The following is a 19,686-nucleotide window of genomic DNA, read 5'->3' as shown; positions in this document are numbered from 1 at the left end:
CTTGTTTCATTACATTGATTATTATCCCCTCCATATATCATCGGTTTACAGTGTTTCTCTCTATGCTCTTTAGGTTTTTTTTTTTTTTTTGGATGGGGCGGGGGGCATCTCCTTTTATCTGCCAGGTCCCAAAAGATTGGAAAGCACTCAGTGAAGATTCTACCTTTCCCTGCCCCCTCTGGACTAGGCTCCCTCTTGAAAGCTTGTAAGCCAGTCACTTCTTGCCTTTGTAGTCCCCCCCACTTTGGGTAGCCAATAACTTGCCCATCCCTGTCAGCCCTGTGGACTGAGGGGGTGGGAATGATCCTTGCTGTAAAGATTTGTTCCCTTTTTTGAGCTACTACATCTATAAGTATAGGTAAAGTTGTGGATTGTAGTGGATTACTCTGTTTTCCTCTTTTTTCTTCTAGTCAAGTTCTGATTGTCCAGCCATTGAAGCCAGCTCAAATGAGTACTATCTGCAAAGTATGGGTATTATTGTGTATCTCCCCTCACTTTATATCAGCTTGATGTTTCACTCTCTACTCTAGTCCTCTGTGGCCATGTCACTGCCTCTGGGCCCAGGAGTCCAGGGTCTTGCCATACTGCTGGCCAATCAGGTCTCAACCCGGGTTCACAGGAGTCTATTGGACGTGGTTGGACTTAGCTTGTTGAGCTTCTTTAATCTTTTTGCTTTTCAGGATGTTAGGAAATTTTCTTCCAGAAGCTCTTCAACTATCTCCTCTGGGGACTTGTGTGATTCTTTCTGGTCTGAAATGCTGATTATTTTTAAAGTCATTCCCTTTATGCTGTCCAACATGAATCTTAGACCTTCAGATTTTTTTTATCCGTTTTTCTGCTTGCTCTTCTTAGTAGTGTTGAGAGGTTTGTCTTTTAGCTCACTAGTTCTAGCTTCCATCTCTTCAGTTTTACTTCTTTGTCCTTTCAGTGTATTGACCATTTCTGATATTCTATTATTAATCATTTAGACCTCTTTCTATAGCTTTTGAATTGTTTCTAGTGGTCCATCTATATAAATTGATTGTTCCTGCAGCACTTTCCTGACTTATTTTTCTCAACTCTACTGTTAAGTGTTTTGAAACATTTTATAATAATTTTTCTGAATTCCTTCTCAGGCCATTTCCAAAGCCTGCCCTCCCTTCCAGTATGGAGTGTAGGTCTACCTCCAGCTCATTTGTCTCAGTCATTTTATCTTGTTTCTGGGCATATACTGATAATAGTCATCTGTTTCTGCTTCTTGGGCATATTCAGTAGTTAGCTGTCACCTTAATACTTAGATGAGTGTGTGTCTTGGTATTTTTTATGCTTTCTGATTGTCTACAGGTAAATGTGATCAGGATATGGGATTCCCTTTTCACTCTTCTTATTTACTCGACACAGAGTAACTGTCGCAGGTGTTGTCTGTCTCCCTGGTGTATGGCGGCTGGTACTGGTTCTTGCCTAGATTGTGGGATTTTACAGGTGTGATTGTAGCTTGACTATATGATAGCAATTGCTGTCTCTTCTTGGATAACGTAGGGAGAGAAAGAGCACCCTCAAGGTAAAGAGGGGACAAAAAAACTAAACAGTAATAGCAAAAAATACAGATATTGTAGTCTATAATTACAGAAAAGAGAGATGAGGGGAAAAAAAAAGTCTTTAGCTTAATATGAGTATGACTTTAATATCCTCTTTTAGCTTCTTGCCTTTAAGGCCACCTGAGAAACTTCAAGATGCCAGCACTGGTCGTTATGATATAACTCAGGATTTAATTTTCGCCCTGTTTTTTTTTTTTTTTTTTGTCTGTGTCCCTCCTGATCCACAACCCTAGTCCTGGCCTTTTTGCATAGCTATATGGTTTTAAGTGGAAACTTCCTTTAAATTTTGAGATCTGTGTGCATGTGTCGTAGAACCCTGTGGGGGTAGGGTGTCCACCCCCTCTAGTCACCAGAATGGAGGTGCGCAGACAGCGAGAGGCCAATGAACAAATAATGTATACTTCATTATCTCCAAGGTTCCGTGAGGTGTCAAGTCTGTGGTGGCTCTGGTCCTTCCCCTGCTCGGTCTTGCCCAAGATGGCAGCTCTGGGACCTGCTGAGCCCAGTGGATTCAAAAGCATTAGATCTCTTGCTTCTACTACAAATTCCACTGGCTATAAGCCTTCAAACTTTTAAAATATTCCTATATATATGGTTCAGAGTTCTGGAACTGTCCCCTGAACCTGTTTCATCCAGTATTCTGTGACACTGCTGATGGAGATCCTCACTGTACTTCTACCCTATCCACAATCAAGTCCTCCCTCCTCTTCTCTTAAAGAGTTTTGTATATGTCTCCCCATTGCCTTCTTGTCTGCATGATTTCTGATGAGAAATCATAGCTTAATCTCATGGCTTCTATTTTCGAGGTAACTTTTTGTTTCTGAGTTGCTTGCAGGTTCTTTTCTTGTCTTTGATTTAGGAGAGTTTGATCATGATATATCTTGGTGCTTATCTTATGGGCTCTACCCTTTTTGGGGTTCGTTCATCTTCTTAAATGCTTATCTTCTCAACTTTCATGATTTTAGGGAAATTTTCTTCCAGCAATTCTTCGAAATTTTTTTTCTGTGCTTTTCGTTGTCTCTTCCTGTTCTAGAATTCTAATCACTTGCAAGTTATTCCTCTTCTTGTTGTCCCACATGAATCTTAGGCTTTCTTCAGATTTTTTCTTATGACTGACCTTTTAGCTTACTACTATTGATAAATTTATCTTCAAATGGTTTTCCAGCTCTGCTTCTTGGTTACTTGTTTGAGCAGTCTGTCTTGTTTCTTCTGTGTGAACAGAAATTATCTGATGATTTGAGACTGTGGTTGTGCTGTACTGTATTAACTTGATGATTGTATGTTAATGTATTCTAAGGTGGGTAGGAGTAGGGGATGAGCTTGTGCACTGTTCTCCATATGCTGTTCATGCAGTTCAGTTTAGGATAGATTTCCCTTATGTTGGTTGTTGTCATTGATTAGTACAGTAGCTGGTACTGGTTCTTGTCCAGCAGGTGTGAGTGTAGAGGGTACATGTATGGCTATAGTTGCTGTCTCCTGTTGGGTAAGGCAAGAAGAGAAAACACATACAAGACTGGAAAAAAGCAAAGACAGCAAGGAGCAAAAAAAGAAAATAGTAAAGAAAAAGAAGGCAGCAAATACAAAAATACAAAAACCAAAGAGAGAAAAGAGGGAGAAGTAAATAAAGAAATAAAGAGATTAAAAGAACTAAACACAATTGGGAAAGGAATGACAAAGGGAAAGAGACCACAGAATCGTAAAAAAACAAAGAGAAAAAAAGACGGAAGTAGCAGTGGTTGGGACAGGAAGCATTAAAAAAAAAGAAATGAAAGCAGATATAGAAAGGATAGAAAGCAAGGGAAAGGAAGAAGAGAAAGAAAGACTGAACATACGGTAAGAAGGAATGGTAAAAACAAGGCAGGTGCTAGACCCATATAGGAGAAAATTCTGGTACCTTTGTCAGCAAAGTACCACTAGTTATGGGTGGGAAAGGGATGGGATAGTAGGTAACATCCTCAACTTAGATGGAGTTACTGTAGGGCTAGGTGCTCTGTGTTGTGGGCACTCAATCCAGAAAGTAGGTCATGCAGACCTCATAGCACCTGGGAGATCAGGGTATTTCTGTCCCAGAGGGCAGCAGAGAGTGAGAGTTCCTGCCAGATCAGGGAAGGCCAGAACCAGCTCTGCAGGCCATACCTGATTCCAAGAGCTGGGGTTGGTATTGCTAGTTCCCCATTCTCTTTGCTGCAGCTCTGACTGGTCAGAGAGCAGAACTTCTCTGGGACTGGACATGCAGGTGGGTGCCGGCCACATCTCTGGTCACCTTTCTCTCCATCAATAAGCAGTTTGCCTCTGTGCCACTTACCACTTTGTTGCCTTCAAAGTCACTTGCAAAAGTTCAAGGTGGCTATGGTGCATCTGGCTGGCCAGCACAGATCAGTTGTCTTCTTTCTCCCTCCTTCCCCCACCACACATCAGTTGCTTCTCCAAAGGGCCAGCTTTGCCAATTTGGAGTAGGGTCCACCCGAATGGGATTAATGCGGAGAGTTCTCCCTTTCTTTAGTGGGACTCACAACTATGGCGTTCATCTCCCTGTGTCTGATGCTGGGAGAGCAGGAGGTTCCCTGGGAGAGTGTGTGTGTGTGTGTGTATGTGCGTGCGTGCGTGCGTGTGTGTGTGTGTGTGGGCAGCGTCACTTCTGCTCACCAGGGGAGTGTGGGGAACAGGAAAATAATTGCACTTTTATCTCTGTGAGGCATTGGTATGTTTCTGCAATGCCAGTACGTTTTATTATCTCTGAAGCCATTCACAAAAGCTAAAATAAAGATGGTGATGCTGTCTTATTGACCAGCACAGTTCACCAGTCTGTCTTCTTTTTTTGTGGCATCTGTTCAGCTTTCTTTTCTAGTAAGCATTTAATCCACTTCTATATCCCATCACCTAAGTTCAGGGTTTCAGGATTATCATCTGTATCTGTTTCATTTGGCTTTCTGCATCTTTGTACAGACTTTCTGCCTAGTTTGCAATCTTGCCACATCCCCCCTTCTCTTTTTTCAAGGACTGTCCATGTTGCAGCATGTATCTTCCTGCTGAATATTACCTACTATATGGCTATATCACATTTTGTTGATTTATTCAAGTGATAAACGTTTGGGTTGTTCCCACCTCTGGCTATTATGAATAATGCTGCTCTGGCAATTCATGTACACATTTTGTATGAACAAATAATATTTTCAGTCCTCCTGGGGGTATGTGTGTGTGTATATTGTTGTTGTTAAGTGCCACTGAGTCAGTTCTGACTCATAGCAACCCTATATAAGGTTTCCAAGGAAACCCTGGTGGTGCAATGGGTTAATCGCAGGGCTGCTAACTTCAAGGCTGGTGATTTAAACCCACCAGCTGCTTTGTGGGAGAGAAAGATGAAACAGACTGCTTCTGTAAAGACTTGTAGTCTCAGAAACCCTTGGGAGCAGTTCCAATCTGTCTTATAGGGTCATAATCAAATCACTGGTGTGGGTTTGGTTTTCTGGTTTACATGAAAGGTTTTTATAAAGTTCATGGAAAATGTGTGTTATGAATAAACTATGAATTGATTTAGCAAAGAATGCCACCAACCAGTCCTCCTAAGGCATTTTCTTAATTCTCTGCTGGGTTCAAAAATTCATTGCAAAGGTCACACAGAACTTGGATACCATATTCACAATTATGGGGTTTATTAGGCAAGTTAACAGGTTATGATTTGGGGTCAGAAATGCTTGGGGCACAGTTCTAATCAGGACAGCCTCTTCTCAGTCACGCCTGCAGGCAAGCCTTTCTCTTAGTCCAACATCCCTTGGACTGGCCTGGCCTCTGGCCTGCTCTGGCAAATGTTACAAAATTTCTTTTATTGTTGTTAAGTGTCGTCTAGTTGATTATGACCCATCGGGACCCTGTCTAGGGTTTCCAAGAGGCAGCTGGTGAGCTTGAACCACTGACCTTGCAGACTTTGTAGTCTGATGCATTCATTACCCACAGGGCCACACCAGGACAAAGTTCCTTTAGTTCTGATAAATGCCTAGGGGATAATCCATCACTACAAAGCTCAGCCTTAAGGCACTCAGCTCCAGGTCCACTGGTCAACAAACCTAGTTCTCCAATTAAGTGCCTGGAAGCATTCTACTCTAAAAGCAAGCCTCTTGCCTGAAGGCACTTAGCTCTACTTGCTCACAGGTTGAGAAGTCCACTGCTTTGTCTCATGGTCTGGCTCTTGCTTTTACTGCTGTCATTCCTCTGCTACTCCTCTGAAAATCACCCCTTTTTGTTCCTGAATTGAGGAGGTTCAACACGAAGGGATCATGGGACCCACAGTATATGTTCCACTCCTCTTTATCTCTGATAGTAGTGATCTTCCTTCTTGCTTTTGAGATGACTCAGTTTCCACCGAGCAAGATGGCAAATTGATAATGCCCCTTCATTAGATTTCTAAGTTTTTACAATCACAGTTAGCTCTGCTAACAATCATTGATAATTGAATCATATTATCCTACCAGCATCTCTACTTACCTTTTTTTACCCAGATGCATCAAGAAAAAAAAGGATGGTTGGTGGGAGTTACAAAATCTATGGGTAGCAGAGCTATATGAAGTAATTCACTGCACTGTAGATTTCAAAAAAATTTTTGTACCAAAATAAACTCAGGGTTAATGTGCTGAATTGCAAAGTTGGTGTGAACCACAAGGTTGGTGGTTCAAGCTTATCAGGTTTCCTTGGAAAGCCTATATAGGGTCGCTATGAGTCAAAACCAACTTGACAGCACTCAACAACAATAACAACAACAACTTGTTATAACATGTTTGAACGTTATCTAGTTGAGGCACTAAGAAGGATTAGTTTGAAAAGAGCACCTATCAAAGCAACATGAATTCTGCTAAAATTGAAGCAAGACACAACATCAAATTTATGGTGAAGTTTGGATGTAAGAATAGTGGAATCACTGATGCTTTAAAAAAAGTTTATAATGACAATGCCCCAAAGAAATCAGCAGTTTACAAATGGATAACTTGTTTTAATAACGGATGAGATGATGTTGAAGATGAAACCCATAGGTAGCAGATTATACATATTAATTTGTGAGAAAGAAAATAATATTGTCTATGCCCTAACTGAAACAGACTGATGATTAACAGTAGCAACAATAGCCAACACCACAGACAGTTTACACAATTTTGTTGAGCAAACTATTTGCTCAGTGGGTGCCAAAACAGTTGCACCCCGATCAGCTGTAGACAAGAACAGAATTTTCAATGTAAATTTAAAACAAGTAGGACCAAGACCCTGAGGCATTTCTTCATAGGAGATGTCACATTTACCAATACCGGTCTGCAGACAAAGCACAATCAAAGCAATGCTACCATGAGGTAGAAGTGGTTCAGTAAAAGAAATGTGGACTAATCAAGAGCAAAGGCCAAGGCAACAATTTTTTGGGACACTAAAATCATTTTGCTTATTGACTTTCTGAGTTCCAAAGAATGACAACATCTGCTTCTTATGAGAATATTTTGAGACAGCCAAAACTTTAGTAGAAAGATACCAGGAAAACTTCACTGTAGAATCTTTCTCCACCATGACCATGCTCATTCTTCTCATCAAGCAAAGGAAATTTTTTGAGCGTTTTGATGGGAAATCATTAGGCATCTACCCTCCAGTTTTGATTTGGTTCCTTATGACTTTTTTTTTTCTTCTTGGTCTTAAGGAATCTTTAAGGGGTATCCATTTTTCTTTCATTGTTGTTAAGTGCAGTTGAGTCGATTCCGACCCATAGCAACCCTGTATAGGGTTTCCAAGGAGCAGCTGGTGAGCTTCAACCACTGACCTAGAAGTTCAAATGACTCTGAAGTCTGATGCATTAGCCCACAGCGCCACACCAGGACTTTCTTTTATAAGTAACATAAAAAAGGCCTCAGCAGCTACAGGAACAGAAGATACTTCTTGAAAGAAAGACCAGCAGGAAAAATCAAAAACAAAAATGGCAGTCTGATTGACTACTGTATGAACAAACAGGTTGTTTGTGGGGGAGCCATCAAGGCAAGCAATGAATCCCTTCAGGGCAAACCCTCCTCCAAGACTGAAACTCAAAGGGAACACATGAGCAGGCATGTAAGCTTGCTGGTGACCACACTGGTCTACTGGTGAGTGAAGTGGGGGAAAGGCAGCAAAGAAGATATGGGCTGAGCAACCATGTTCCATAGACTCCCGCAGACCTGAAGATGAGAGAAAGAAGTGGAAGGGATGGTTGGTCTTAAGTGTGTGAGACCTGAGGACTCCTATGCCCACGGACAAGGATCTAGCCATAGAGGGCTAGAGACGAGAGTGAAATAAATATCCAGCTAATATGAAGTGAGGGGAGACACACAAGAAATCCCAAACTTGCAGACAGTACCCATTTGACTTAGCTTCGATGGCTTGAATAGAGGAAGATAAAGAAATTTGATAAAGGAAACAAGTGTAAATTGCTACAATTTGATGAACTTGACCTGACTTATACTTATGGATGCAGTAGCTCAAAATACCGAGAGGGAAAGAATCTTCACATCAGGGATTAAACATACCCCTCTGTACACAGGGTTGATAGGGATGGGCAACTTAGACATTGGCTACCTAAAATGGGGGGAGGGGGGCGCGGAGGGCGCTACAAAGGCAAAGTAAAGGCTACAAGCCAACCTGTAAGCTGGCTTACAAGTTTTTAAGAGGGAGCTTAGTTTCAGAGTGTAGGGGAAAGTAGAATCCCCACCGAATAGTTTTTTTGTTGTTGTTGTTCACACTTAAGTCATCAACATTTTATTTTATTTATTTTTTGTAAGGTTTCATTGTGAATTGAGTAATAGTTTACATGGGAGAACATCAGCGTTACCTTAATAGTTTTCATATTGACTAGATGGGTCTGGTGAAATGAGATGGGGACAAGATTCTCATGATTCAATAGTGAGTAATTGTTAACATGACTAATTGCAATTGTCACAACTGTAAAGGTAGATGTTTTGTAACACAGAGCAGGGAGAAGTTAATGTTACAGTTCAGGAACAGAGGACCCTAGGACCATCAAGGGAGAAGAGCATGAACAGAATGTGGGACCCTATTCAGAGAAGCAGTGAACCAGATGAGGGCATGGAGAGAGGGAGCAGCTGAGCACTCATTGAAAGAGAAAGGCTGTGTGCTGGCGGGCAGTAGGAAGGCTTGCAGAATATACCCTTGGGTTGTTTAAATGATTATATATTCCTGAGTGTGTTTCTGTGTACATAAAACAAAACCAAAAACAACAACAGATAAATAAAAGCAAATACTGTTGAATAGTGATGTATGGAGGGGATTGCAAGCATTGCAATGAAATATGATAGGATGTTCTCCCATGTAAATAATCACCCAGGGCACAATAAAAGCTTAAAAAAAAAAAGTAAAAAAGACTGGTTAAATTCCTAGAATCCTTAGTTCTTTAGTGATGGACTAAAAGTCATGTAGCAATGCTTACAAGTTTATATTTAAAATGTTTATCTTTTAATTCCATTTTTTCCATGAACTATATTTGATGACTGCCTCATATATATTCTTAGAAGTGGACCAATGCTATTTTGTTTCAAAGAAATTGAAGTTATGGAATTATATAGAATAATTAATAGATACTCTAATTCTTGTTTGGCCAAGTTCTAGCTCACAGATGAGCCACTTGTATAGAACAAGATTCAGTTTGCACATGAAGCTCTTGAAATATTCTGTGACACTTTGGGAAGCACTGTATGAACACAATTGAAGAATACAGTTATAGTGTTTTCTTACCTTTAGAGCTGCTCAGTATAGGAGGTTGTGGTGCTTGATCCTCCCACTTCTCCCTTTTTTCCCGAACACACATATTTAAAATAAAGTCTGTGTTGTTCCCAGGCACAAACACACACTTCCCAAACTACTCCCTATACATCAAGAAAACAAAACTAGTCCCTCGTTCCTCCTAAACAATAACAAACTGAGATTTCTAAGGTTTTGGGAAGAAGTTAACTATGTGGCAATACTGACTATATTAGGATTACCCCCCACAATGAAATATATTTTAAATGTAAAAAACACATCCACACTCACTGAAGTTTCGTCCTCCATCTCTAAAATGTAAGATATTCCTTCATCTGATGGTGTTCCTGAGGGTTTACTCCATTGCAAGGATAACCACGTAACACCAGCCTTAGTTAATACAGGACTGGCTGGCATAGAAGGGGCACAGCCTGAGGTGTAATATACAACTTCTTCACCAAAACCACTGTTGAAACAAACAGTTTTAAATAAGGAATGAAAAAGACATATATAGATATTTAAAAATAACTAATTCAAATAATCTGTCTTGAAGTTGACAATACCTGTATGGGAACTAGATCAGATACCTAAAAGTGTACACTAGGATGGTTTTAGAAAAGATACTATGTTTATATTTTACAAATTTTACCTTATTATCCAGTTAACGAAAACATATTTGTATAGCAGCTTATCAAAAAGGTATGACTGTAATGATAACATTCTTCTATTGGTCTAAATTTTCCCTCCTTTTCTTTCTAATGTAGTGAAAATGTATACAATTAAACATACACAAATTCAAATATTTCTACAAGACAATTATATGCTTAAAGTTGCATAATCATTCTCACTAAACTTTTCCAAATCAATCTACCATCATTAAAGCTAAATTAATGAAATTTTCACTTTTAAAATACACTTTTATGTCATATATATGATAGGAAATGCACATTTTCAGTTATGCAATTAAGCCTACTTGCCCCCATAAAGGTAAGCAGAGATACAGGGTAAGTCAAAAAGTATTGCTACAAGGGGTCTAGTTCATATATGCATGAGTTTATTTCAAACAAAACATGCTTAATTAAACATTTTGTCTGTGATCGGTGGATGGCTGCATACAAGTTCTCTCAGTAATAACACCTGTCTTAGTGTCATTGTTATTAGTCCCACCAAGTCAGTTCTGACTCATAACAACCCTGAATTGGGTTTCCAGGAGTGGCTGGTGGGAAAACTTGACAGCACCACTCAGGGACTCCTTAATCTCATTTGTTATTGTTGAGAGCTGTTGAGTCGGTTCCGACTCATAGCAACCCTGAAAAAAGGATACAATTTTGTATTATGGAAAAAAAAGATGATGATTCTATGGTCTGGGTTAATTTCACATTTTAAGCAAAACTGCAGTAGACATCTTCCCAAATTACTGAAGCTTTGCAATAATTTTATAAGAATACTGAGCCACATAAAACAATTGTTTAGATGGATCACACACAGTTTAAGGAAGGTTGGGAAGACCTAAAAAATGAACCAAGAGACGGAAGATCACCAACCCTGATGAATGAAGAATTGTGGCTGAAGTTCAGAAATAAGTGGAAGAAGACTATAGAATAACCATTGATATGATCACTACTGAAGTTGGGATGTCATATAATTTGGCATTTTCAACTGGAAGTGAACATTCTGACCTCAACAAGCTTTTGACTTGCTGGGTACCAAAGCATTGTGTGAAGATCAGCTAGCTCAGAGGTGATCTCTCCATCAATCTTGAAAACAAGATTGAAGCTAATGGCAAGAATTTTATGGAGTGAATCATAACTGGGGACGAGTTTTGTATTTACCAATATGATTCAGAAAGCAAAGTCCAATCAAACCAGTGGCTTTTGAGGGGATTTGCTGGGCTAATAAAATTCCAGACAGAGACATTAGTTCAGAAGACTATGGTAGACTTTTTTTGGGGGGGATTCCAGACGGGTGATTTTGATAGATTTTTGTCAAAAAGTACACAGAATGATCATGTGGGGTTTATCATGAAGACATTTTCAGAAAACTGAAAACTGCATTGGTGTGGAAAAAACAACAACACAAGGGAAGTGTGCCAATGCATTATTTTCCCATCACAACATACCTGTTCATTCTTTGAGGGTAGCAAGGGCTGTCCTATGAAAATTTTGTTGGGAAGCTTACTCCATGTACCCTATAAGCCCTGATCTTACCCCTTCAGACTTATTTTTGTTCCCCAAACTCAAAGATCATTTAAAAAGAACATAATTTGAATGGCAAAACTGCTGTTTTGATGTGGTGTAAATGGAAGAATGCAGCATTCTTTGGGGAAGGGTTAGAGATGGAAACACCAATTTTTAGAAGGGTATAAACCTGGATGGAAGACATGTCAAGTAACAATAGCTTCACATTTTCATATATTTGCTTATTTAATAAAGCTTTCCAAGATTTTGCAACAATATGTTTTGTCTTACCCATATTTTATATATATATGTATTAGATAATATATAAATAAATAAAATCAGTTTACTGTGGTTTGGCATTTCTATTTAAACCAGTTATCGCTGATATTCTTAGACTTTACCAGACACTAAATAAAATAATGAAATCACATATGCTAAAAATCAACAGAAAAACCTACTGGTTAAACATAAAGATTCAACGTATAATGTTAGCTAAAAATCTTGGTAAAGCTACTAGTTTTTGCAAGGTTAGTTTACAGTAACAAATCTTAATGCTATCAACAAAGTGATAAAAGGAAGCAGACTGGTGAACAGCTTGGATAATTTTGACTAAAAACATAAACACAAAGTTGACTGGCTAATCTAAAACACATATAATAGATTTAAATATATATCTTACCTTGTACCATAGTCATTTTTGGCTGATAGTCTAAATTTACAACCCATTGCTGGGGACAGTTTAGTGATCTTAAATTGTTTCTGTAAACCCATGTAACAATGACAAAATTCTCCATTTCCTTTTCCCTGAAAGAAATGGCTGATTATTATGTATTAAGTACATTACTGCAAAAAGATAAAATTTACATTAAATTTATTTTATAAATAGTGGTGCTGTAGGATAAGCACTGAATCACAAGGTTGGTTTGAACCCCAAAATTGGCAGTTAAAATCCACCAGTGGCTCTTCAGCAACCCTATATGGGGTTGCCATGAATTGGAAAAGATTTAATGGCACTTAACAACAAGTAATAAATTAGCAGTTATAAACCGAATTACATTATTTTTACATAAATGGCATTTTGCCAGCCTTGTAACCTGCTCATGAGTTAATTTCCTTTGTGTACTATGTGTGTGAATGTTATCTGTGAATAAGTATAGTGTATCCCCTGCAGAGCCTAACATCTTTGTCTATGGCTACACAGTCACATTTGAGAATGATCTGTCTTTGTTACGTTGATGAAGCAGAATTTGTGTAGGATGTATCTTGAGTCAACCTTTATAGAGCTAAAATAGAACTTAAACAAGTAAGCAAAACAGACATGGGAGAAGAGAGATGCCAGGCCACATGAAGACTGCCTAGGAGAAGAAATTTTGAAAAGATAAGGACCTTCCTTCAAACCTGGCAGAAAAAGTCTGCGAGAAAATAAATTTCTGGTTGTTAAAGTTGTCACTTGTATAATTTCTGTTACAAGAGCACTAGATAACTTGTTGCTATTAGTGCCACTGAGTCAGTTCTGACTAATAGTGATCCTGTGTAGGATTTCTTGGAGTTCTGGTGTGGTATTTACTGTAGTAGGGTAAGCACTGGACTACTAATCGCAAGTTTGGTGGTTCAAACCCACCAGCTGCTCCCTGAAGCCCTGCACAAGGTTGCTATGAGTTGGAAGCGACTTGACAGCATGTAACAACAACAACAGGGGTTTTTGAGGAGCGTCTGGTGCGTTTGAACTGGCAACCTTGTGTATACAGTACAGCAAAAAAGGGGAAAAGTTATGAAAACTACCTAGCAATACATAACCAAACACCTTGAGGGAATTAGTCTCTGAATTGGGGGTTCAGGACCACAGACTGGGGAGACATTTAGATTAACTGGTAAAACATAGTCCAAGAGAAAATATTCTATACCATACAGTGGTGAGTAGCTAGGATCTTAAAAGCTAGAGTAGCCAACTAAGATGCAACTATTGGTCCCTCTGTGACTGAAGTAAAGAGTAAAGAAAACCAAAGTCAGGGAAACAAACAGGCCAAAGACAACTTTTGCCTGAAAGAAAAACAAGTTTGTATTTGGATACCTTCCTGACTGCTCTTGTTAGTTTTAATGGTGTTTATAAAGTTGATTTAATTTCACTGTTTAAGTAGAAAATATTATAATCTCTAAAGGAGCTCTGGTAGCATAGTGGTTACAAATTAGGCTGCTATCCTCAGGGTCAGCAGTTCGAAACTACCAGCTGCTCCGAAAAGATGAGACTTTCTGCTCCTGTAAAGATTTACAGCCTCAGAAACCCTGTACGGGTCGCTATGAGTTGGAACCAACTCCATAACAACAACAATGATATTTACTCTCCAGCCCAGATCCCTTGGTTGTATCTCTTGTTTTGGCCTCAAATCATACTATACTAACTACAACTTTCTGAATAATGTTAAATAAAGGTGGGGATACTGGCAAATTTGACTTGTTTCTGCTTTAGAAACACCTTTATTGTTTAGTGATGACTGTTAATTTTACCAAAGACCTACTTAAAACTTATCAAGATGACATGGATTTTTAAAAATTAATACAAAATGTGATATATTAATATAATTCCCAATTCTGAACTTGCATAGAATTTCTGAAATAAAGCCTAATTGGTTTACATCATCATTGCTTTATCATTCTTTTAACATACTGCTAAATTTTCATATTATCAATGACATTTTTATCACTACCTCTAGATTATCCTCTTAATGAGCTCTGGTAGCGTAGTGATTATGAATTGGGCTGCAAACCACAAGGTCAGCAGTTCAAAACTACCAGCTGTTCAGCTGGAGAAAGATGAAGCTTTCTGCTCCTGTAAAGATTTATAGCCTCGGAAACTCTGTAGAGGGTCGCTATGAGTCAGAATCGACTCCACAGCACATAACCACCACCACCAGCCTATCCTCTTAGGTATTGTGTAGAAAGCAGGACTGGAGAGAACACAACAGTCAGTCAGTGCACAAAAATAAAGGCCAGCATGCTTGTTTCAGGCGGCTGAATAACAGACCTCTAAAGATATGTTTAGAGGTCTGTTATTAATCCCTATAACCTGTGAATGTTAATTTATATGGTAACAGAGACTGTGCATGAGATAAGCTGGATTATTTGTGTGGGTCCTAAATGTAATCAAATGTCTTTATAAGCGAAAGGGCGAATTGAAGACAAAAGAGGAAGGCAATGTGATAATTGATGTCGGGTTAGAAAAGGAAACATGGTGCTGGGGCAGTAAGCAAAGGAACAAGGACCAGTTCCAGAAACTGGAAAAGTCAAGAAAACAGAATCCACCCAGAGCCTCTGAAGGCAGCATAGCCATTCTGACATCTTGATTTTGGTCCACTGAAATGTTTGTTGTTTTATGTCACCAGATTTGTGGCAATTTGTTACAGCAAAGCTGGAAATAAATATACTTGCCTTTAAGACTGATGTGGGACAAAATGTTCAAGGTAGTTTTACTTCAATGACACCTTTGGTGGTGGTTTAATTGGAAAAGCAAACCAAACTGAGGTCCAGTCAGTAATATTTTTGAAGAACACCACCAATTCACTCATGTACCACATGGGAATCATACTGCTTTTTAAAATTACTTCTAATTTTATTGTGAATTTAGGGAAGGTTTACAGAGCAGACCAGTTTTCCAAATAATTTTTAAAGAGGAAATAAAAAACATTAAAACAAACAAAGAAGTTATTTCTGAGGAAATATATATAATTTGAACCATTTTTGAGGAATTAAAAATATAAAAAGATTCAATTAACTTACCTCATCCCATTCTAGAGTAAAGCTTTGAATTTTAGAACCATTGTCACTGGGTGCCTAAAATAAACACCAAAAAAATAAAATGAATATAAATTAGTACTTTTGCAAAAGACAGTGAGATATCCTATTCTAAGAAATCTATTGTGTTGTAGCTGTTGTGACTTAGTTCTAGAAAAATCTGTACAGGCAGTAAAAAAATATATGTACTGAAAACCAAACAATCCTTTTAAGAGCAAGGAAAGAACAAAAAGTAAAAGATTATTTAAGCTTTTAAAAATTCTGAATGATCCCTTTTAGCAAGAACTATCGGCTAATGCATCAGACTGCAAAGTCTTTAAAACTGCAAGGTTGGTGGTTCACACTCACCAGCTGCTCCTTGGAAAAGCCCTATACAGGGTCCCTGTGGGTTGGACTCAACTCGACAGCACTTAACAACAACAACAACATCATAAATTTTATAATCCTCTTAAAAAAAAAACAAAAAACAAAAACAAGCACCAAAAACCACTTTGCCTTTGTATCTATCAGGTTTTATCAGCTGACAGATCTTTTGTATTAATCCTTTCATTTTCATTTTCTCTTATGATCTAAAAGTGATGGTGTGTAATGTACCAAAGAATCAAGTGGGCAACAGTACTAGAAAGCATGCTATCTGGATCGCTGCTTCTAGACTCAATGTGCCAATGACCTAAAACTGTGGATTCATCAATCCATTACAATCTTCAGGGGTGATTTATTCCAGTATTTAATTATTCACAAAACCAAGAACTTGATTATTTATTTCGAACTGTAGTTTCTTTATAAATTTAAACTCAGTTCCTCTTCTTTTGTCCTCACTCAGATATAGAACTGATGGAAACAGTTGACTCTAAGCTTCCTCTTAAAAATTCAACAATCTGTTCTTCCTAGAGCTTACACTTCCATGATTTTCTGAATTCTTTCCAATTTATATAATATTACTAAGTATGCAAAAAGCAATCAAGGACATTAAGTTTTCAAGTCTTTTATGACACTGAGGTTTAAATTTTGCTAGAAAATAACATCTAACTTAAAAAAAATTTTTTTTAATTGTATTTAAGGGTTTTGCATGGCCAGAATTTGCTAGGTAGTTATAGTATTATCATTTAAAAGTGGATATAATATGAAAGGGGCAGAGAAAAGATCCTTGGGAACCAGTAATGGAGGAAGAGGATCCAAAGATGGAGGAAATCACAAGTTACAAAAGAAAGTAAAAGGTGGGTAAAAATATGTTTCCCCAGAGTTAATGTGTCTGATTACTCTAATGTAGCTGCTTAGGTGTAACATTTACTTTGCTTAATTTTTCTTTTCTTTTCTTTCGGTAGACTGTCAAAATGCCTACCTTGCACAATCTACCCTCCAGCTTTTCTTCAAGTTATACATTATTCTCACTTAATCCTCTATGAAGTACCATTTACCTGCACTTTACAAAAGAGAGCCTTCAAAGAACCTCAGTAAGTTGTCCCAGATCACATGTGACACAATGGAGTAAAAACTGAGTTTGGTATTGTTGTTATGTGCCGTGGAATTGGTTCCAACTCATAGCAACCCTGTATAGGGTTTCCGAGGCCATAAATCTTTACAGAAGCAGAAAGCCTCATCTTTCGCCCGCAGAACAGCTGATAGTTTCAAACTGCTGACCTTGCAGTTCACAGCCCAATTCGTAACCACTACGCTACCAGAGCTGGTATAGCTGACCACAAAATTGATATTCCTATCCATCAATGTTGGAGTCCTGGTGTGGCGCTATGGATTACTGCATCAGACTGCAAAGTCACTTGAACTGCAAGGTTAGTGGTTCAAATTCACCAGCTGCTCCTTGGAAACCCTATACGGGGTCACTCACTATGGGTGGGAATCGACTCAAAGGCACTTAACAACAACAACAACATCCATCAGTGTTAACAGGGCCTGAGCACTGGGAGGTCTGTATAAAACAGACTTAGTTTTTTATTATCACCATGCATTGTCCTTTCTAAACAAGGTCAGCTGATTAAATACTTCTCCCAATTACTACCCCATGCCATTGTTGCTATACTATGTTATCCTCATTTGTTGTTATTGTTACATACCATTGAGTTGTTCCAACACACAGTGACCCACTACAGGGTTTCCAAAGAGTGGCTGGTGGGTGTGAACTGTCAACGTTGTGGTTAGCTGCTTATCCTATAGTGAAACACTAATACTCATATTGATGCTATTTGACTATAAGAGACAAGAGTCAAAAGGTCTGATATTTAGGTCTTTAGTCCTGGAGTGGTGCTGTGGGATAATGCACTGACTTGCAAGGTTGGTTTGAACTGCAAGGTTGGTTCAAATTCACCAGTCATTCCTTGGGAATCCTACACAACAACACCAAAGACTACTCTGGAGGGCAATGGTGATTCAATGGTAGAATTTTAACCCTAGAGATATGGATTTGATTCCCAACCAATGCAATTCATGCACAGCTATTACTCATCTTGTCAGTGGAGGCATCTGAGTTGCTAAGTTGCTGAACAGGTTTCAGTGGACCTTCCAGACTAAGATGAACTCACATGAAAGACATGGCAATCTACTTGTGAAAATCAGTCAATGAAAATCTTATGAATGACAGCAGTCAGATTCACACTGACCCCAGGGATGGTGCAAGACCAGGCAGCATTCTGTTTCGTTGTGCATGAGCTCACTATGAGTTGGCAGGCCAACTTGATGGCAACTAACAACTACCTACTCTAAGCCAGATTTCTTCATCTTTAAAACTAAATAATAATAGCTATGATGCCAATTATGTTCCAGGTATTTCTATTAGAAGTCCTGGTAGCATCGTGGGTTATGAGCTGGGCTGCTAACTGCAAGGTCGGCAGTTCAAACCCACCAGCTGCTCCTCAGGAAAAAGATGAGGGTTTTTTGCTCTTGTAAAGATTTATAGCCTGGGAAGTCCTATACAAAACTGGAACTGACTTGACAGCACACAGCAAAATATAGATACTATCTGTTTAATCCTTGCAAGAGATCTGAGGTATAGGTTTTATAGATGGGAAAATGGAGACCAAGCGCCCTACCAAAGGTCACAGACCTAGAAACTAAGTCAGGATTCAAAGCTATTCTAAGAGTCTGGGGCAGGATGGTAGATTAAGGAGATGCAATGAGCCAACCCTCTGCAACAAAAACATAAAAAACCAAGTGTAACAGATATGTTGATCCTGGAACCCTGAACATCAGAGGATAGGGCAGATGGGTAGACTGAGTGCTGACTAAAGAGGAAACTGAACAGGAGCAGGAAGAGAGAAGAAAAACAGGTAAGACTGTGGACTGGTGTGGCCATCTTGAACTTCTGTATGTAGCTTCAATGGCACTTTACAACATTGATACAGTAGTCTGCAGGCACAGGATATAGCTGTAGGTTGACAGCAAGGAGGCACAATTATCCCTTGTTGCAGTGCCTTCCTGGTAACCTAGGGGTGTGGCCAGTCTCTGCCCTCAACAACCTAGCAGCCAGTGGTATCCCCACGTATGCAGCCTCTGCTCTTCCTGGCTTAGTGCCCCTGCTTCTGGAGGTATGTGAATCTATCCTAAATTACAATACACAGTGAACACAAAATTGTGTTCACTCTTTCCGTTTCTACCACATCTAACAGGAGACAGGTGTAAGTGCCTGAGAATACACCAATATACTATCATCAACTAAATACAAATATGACACAACAATGTCTCTCAGAAAACAGACAATTTCAACTTACACAAAGAAACAAGAAAGAATGCCTCAAACAAGTGACCAAAATACAGATTCAGAAAATAAATGGTATCAGAACTATTTGTAAAGAATTTAAAAGAATGCTAATTAGGCCACTTCAATGGAACAAGACACCAGGAACTGATGGGATACAAATTGAAATCTTTGAAGAAAGTGATGAGGCACAGGAGGCACTCACTCATCTCTGCCAAGAAATTTGGAAGACAATTATCTGGCCAACTGATTAGAAGAGATCCATATTTGTGCCCATTCCAAAGAGAGGTGACCCAATGGAATGCAGAAATCATCAGACAATCTTTGATATCCCATGCAAGTGAAGTTTTGCTAAAGGTAATACAGAAAGAGCTACAATCATACATTGACAGAGAACTACCAGAGGTTAAGCCGGATTCAGAAGAGGCCGTGGAATGAGGAATATCATTGCTGATGTCCGATGGATCTTGGCTGAAAGCAGAGAATATCAGAAAAATGTTTACCTGTGCTTTATTGACTATGCAAAGGCTTTCGATTATATGGATCATGCAAGCTGTGGACAACATTGTGAAGTATGAGTATTCTGGAACACTTAATTGTGCTCATGAGGAATCTGTACGTGGACCAAGAAGCAGTTGTTCGAACAGAACATGAGAACACTGATTGTTTTAAAATTGAG

At 38.9% G+C, this 19,686-nt stretch overlaps 1 protein-coding gene across 2 annotated transcripts in view; it reads right to left on the bottom strand.

The window, feature by feature from the left end:
* Positions 1-19,686, bottom strand: part of FNDC3A (fibronectin type III domain containing 3A) — a 340,392-nt gene that overhangs the window by 60,204 nt on the left and 260,502 nt on the right. For both annotated transcript variants that reach the window (XM_006837646.1, XM_006837647.1), the window contains 3 exons: positions 15,284-15,337; positions 12,189-12,313; positions 9,624-9,798 (listed from right to left, as the gene is read on the bottom strand). In XM_006837646.1, the coding sequence (XP_006837709.1) occupies positions 9,624-9,798; positions 12,189-12,313; positions 15,284-15,337 (354 nt within the window). The remainder of the gene's footprint in view (positions 1-9,623; positions 9,799-12,188; positions 12,314-15,283; positions 15,338-19,686) is intronic.

Source organism: Chrysochloris asiatica, unplaced genomic scaffold (assembly GCF_000296735.1).
Source record: "Chrysochloris asiatica unplaced genomic scaffold, ChrAsi1.0 scaffold00022, whole genome shotgun sequence".
Lineage (NCBI taxonomy): Eukaryota > Metazoa > Chordata > Mammalia > Afrosoricida > Chrysochloridae > Chrysochloris > Chrysochloris asiatica.
This window is presented reverse-complemented; position numbering and strand designations above follow the sequence as displayed.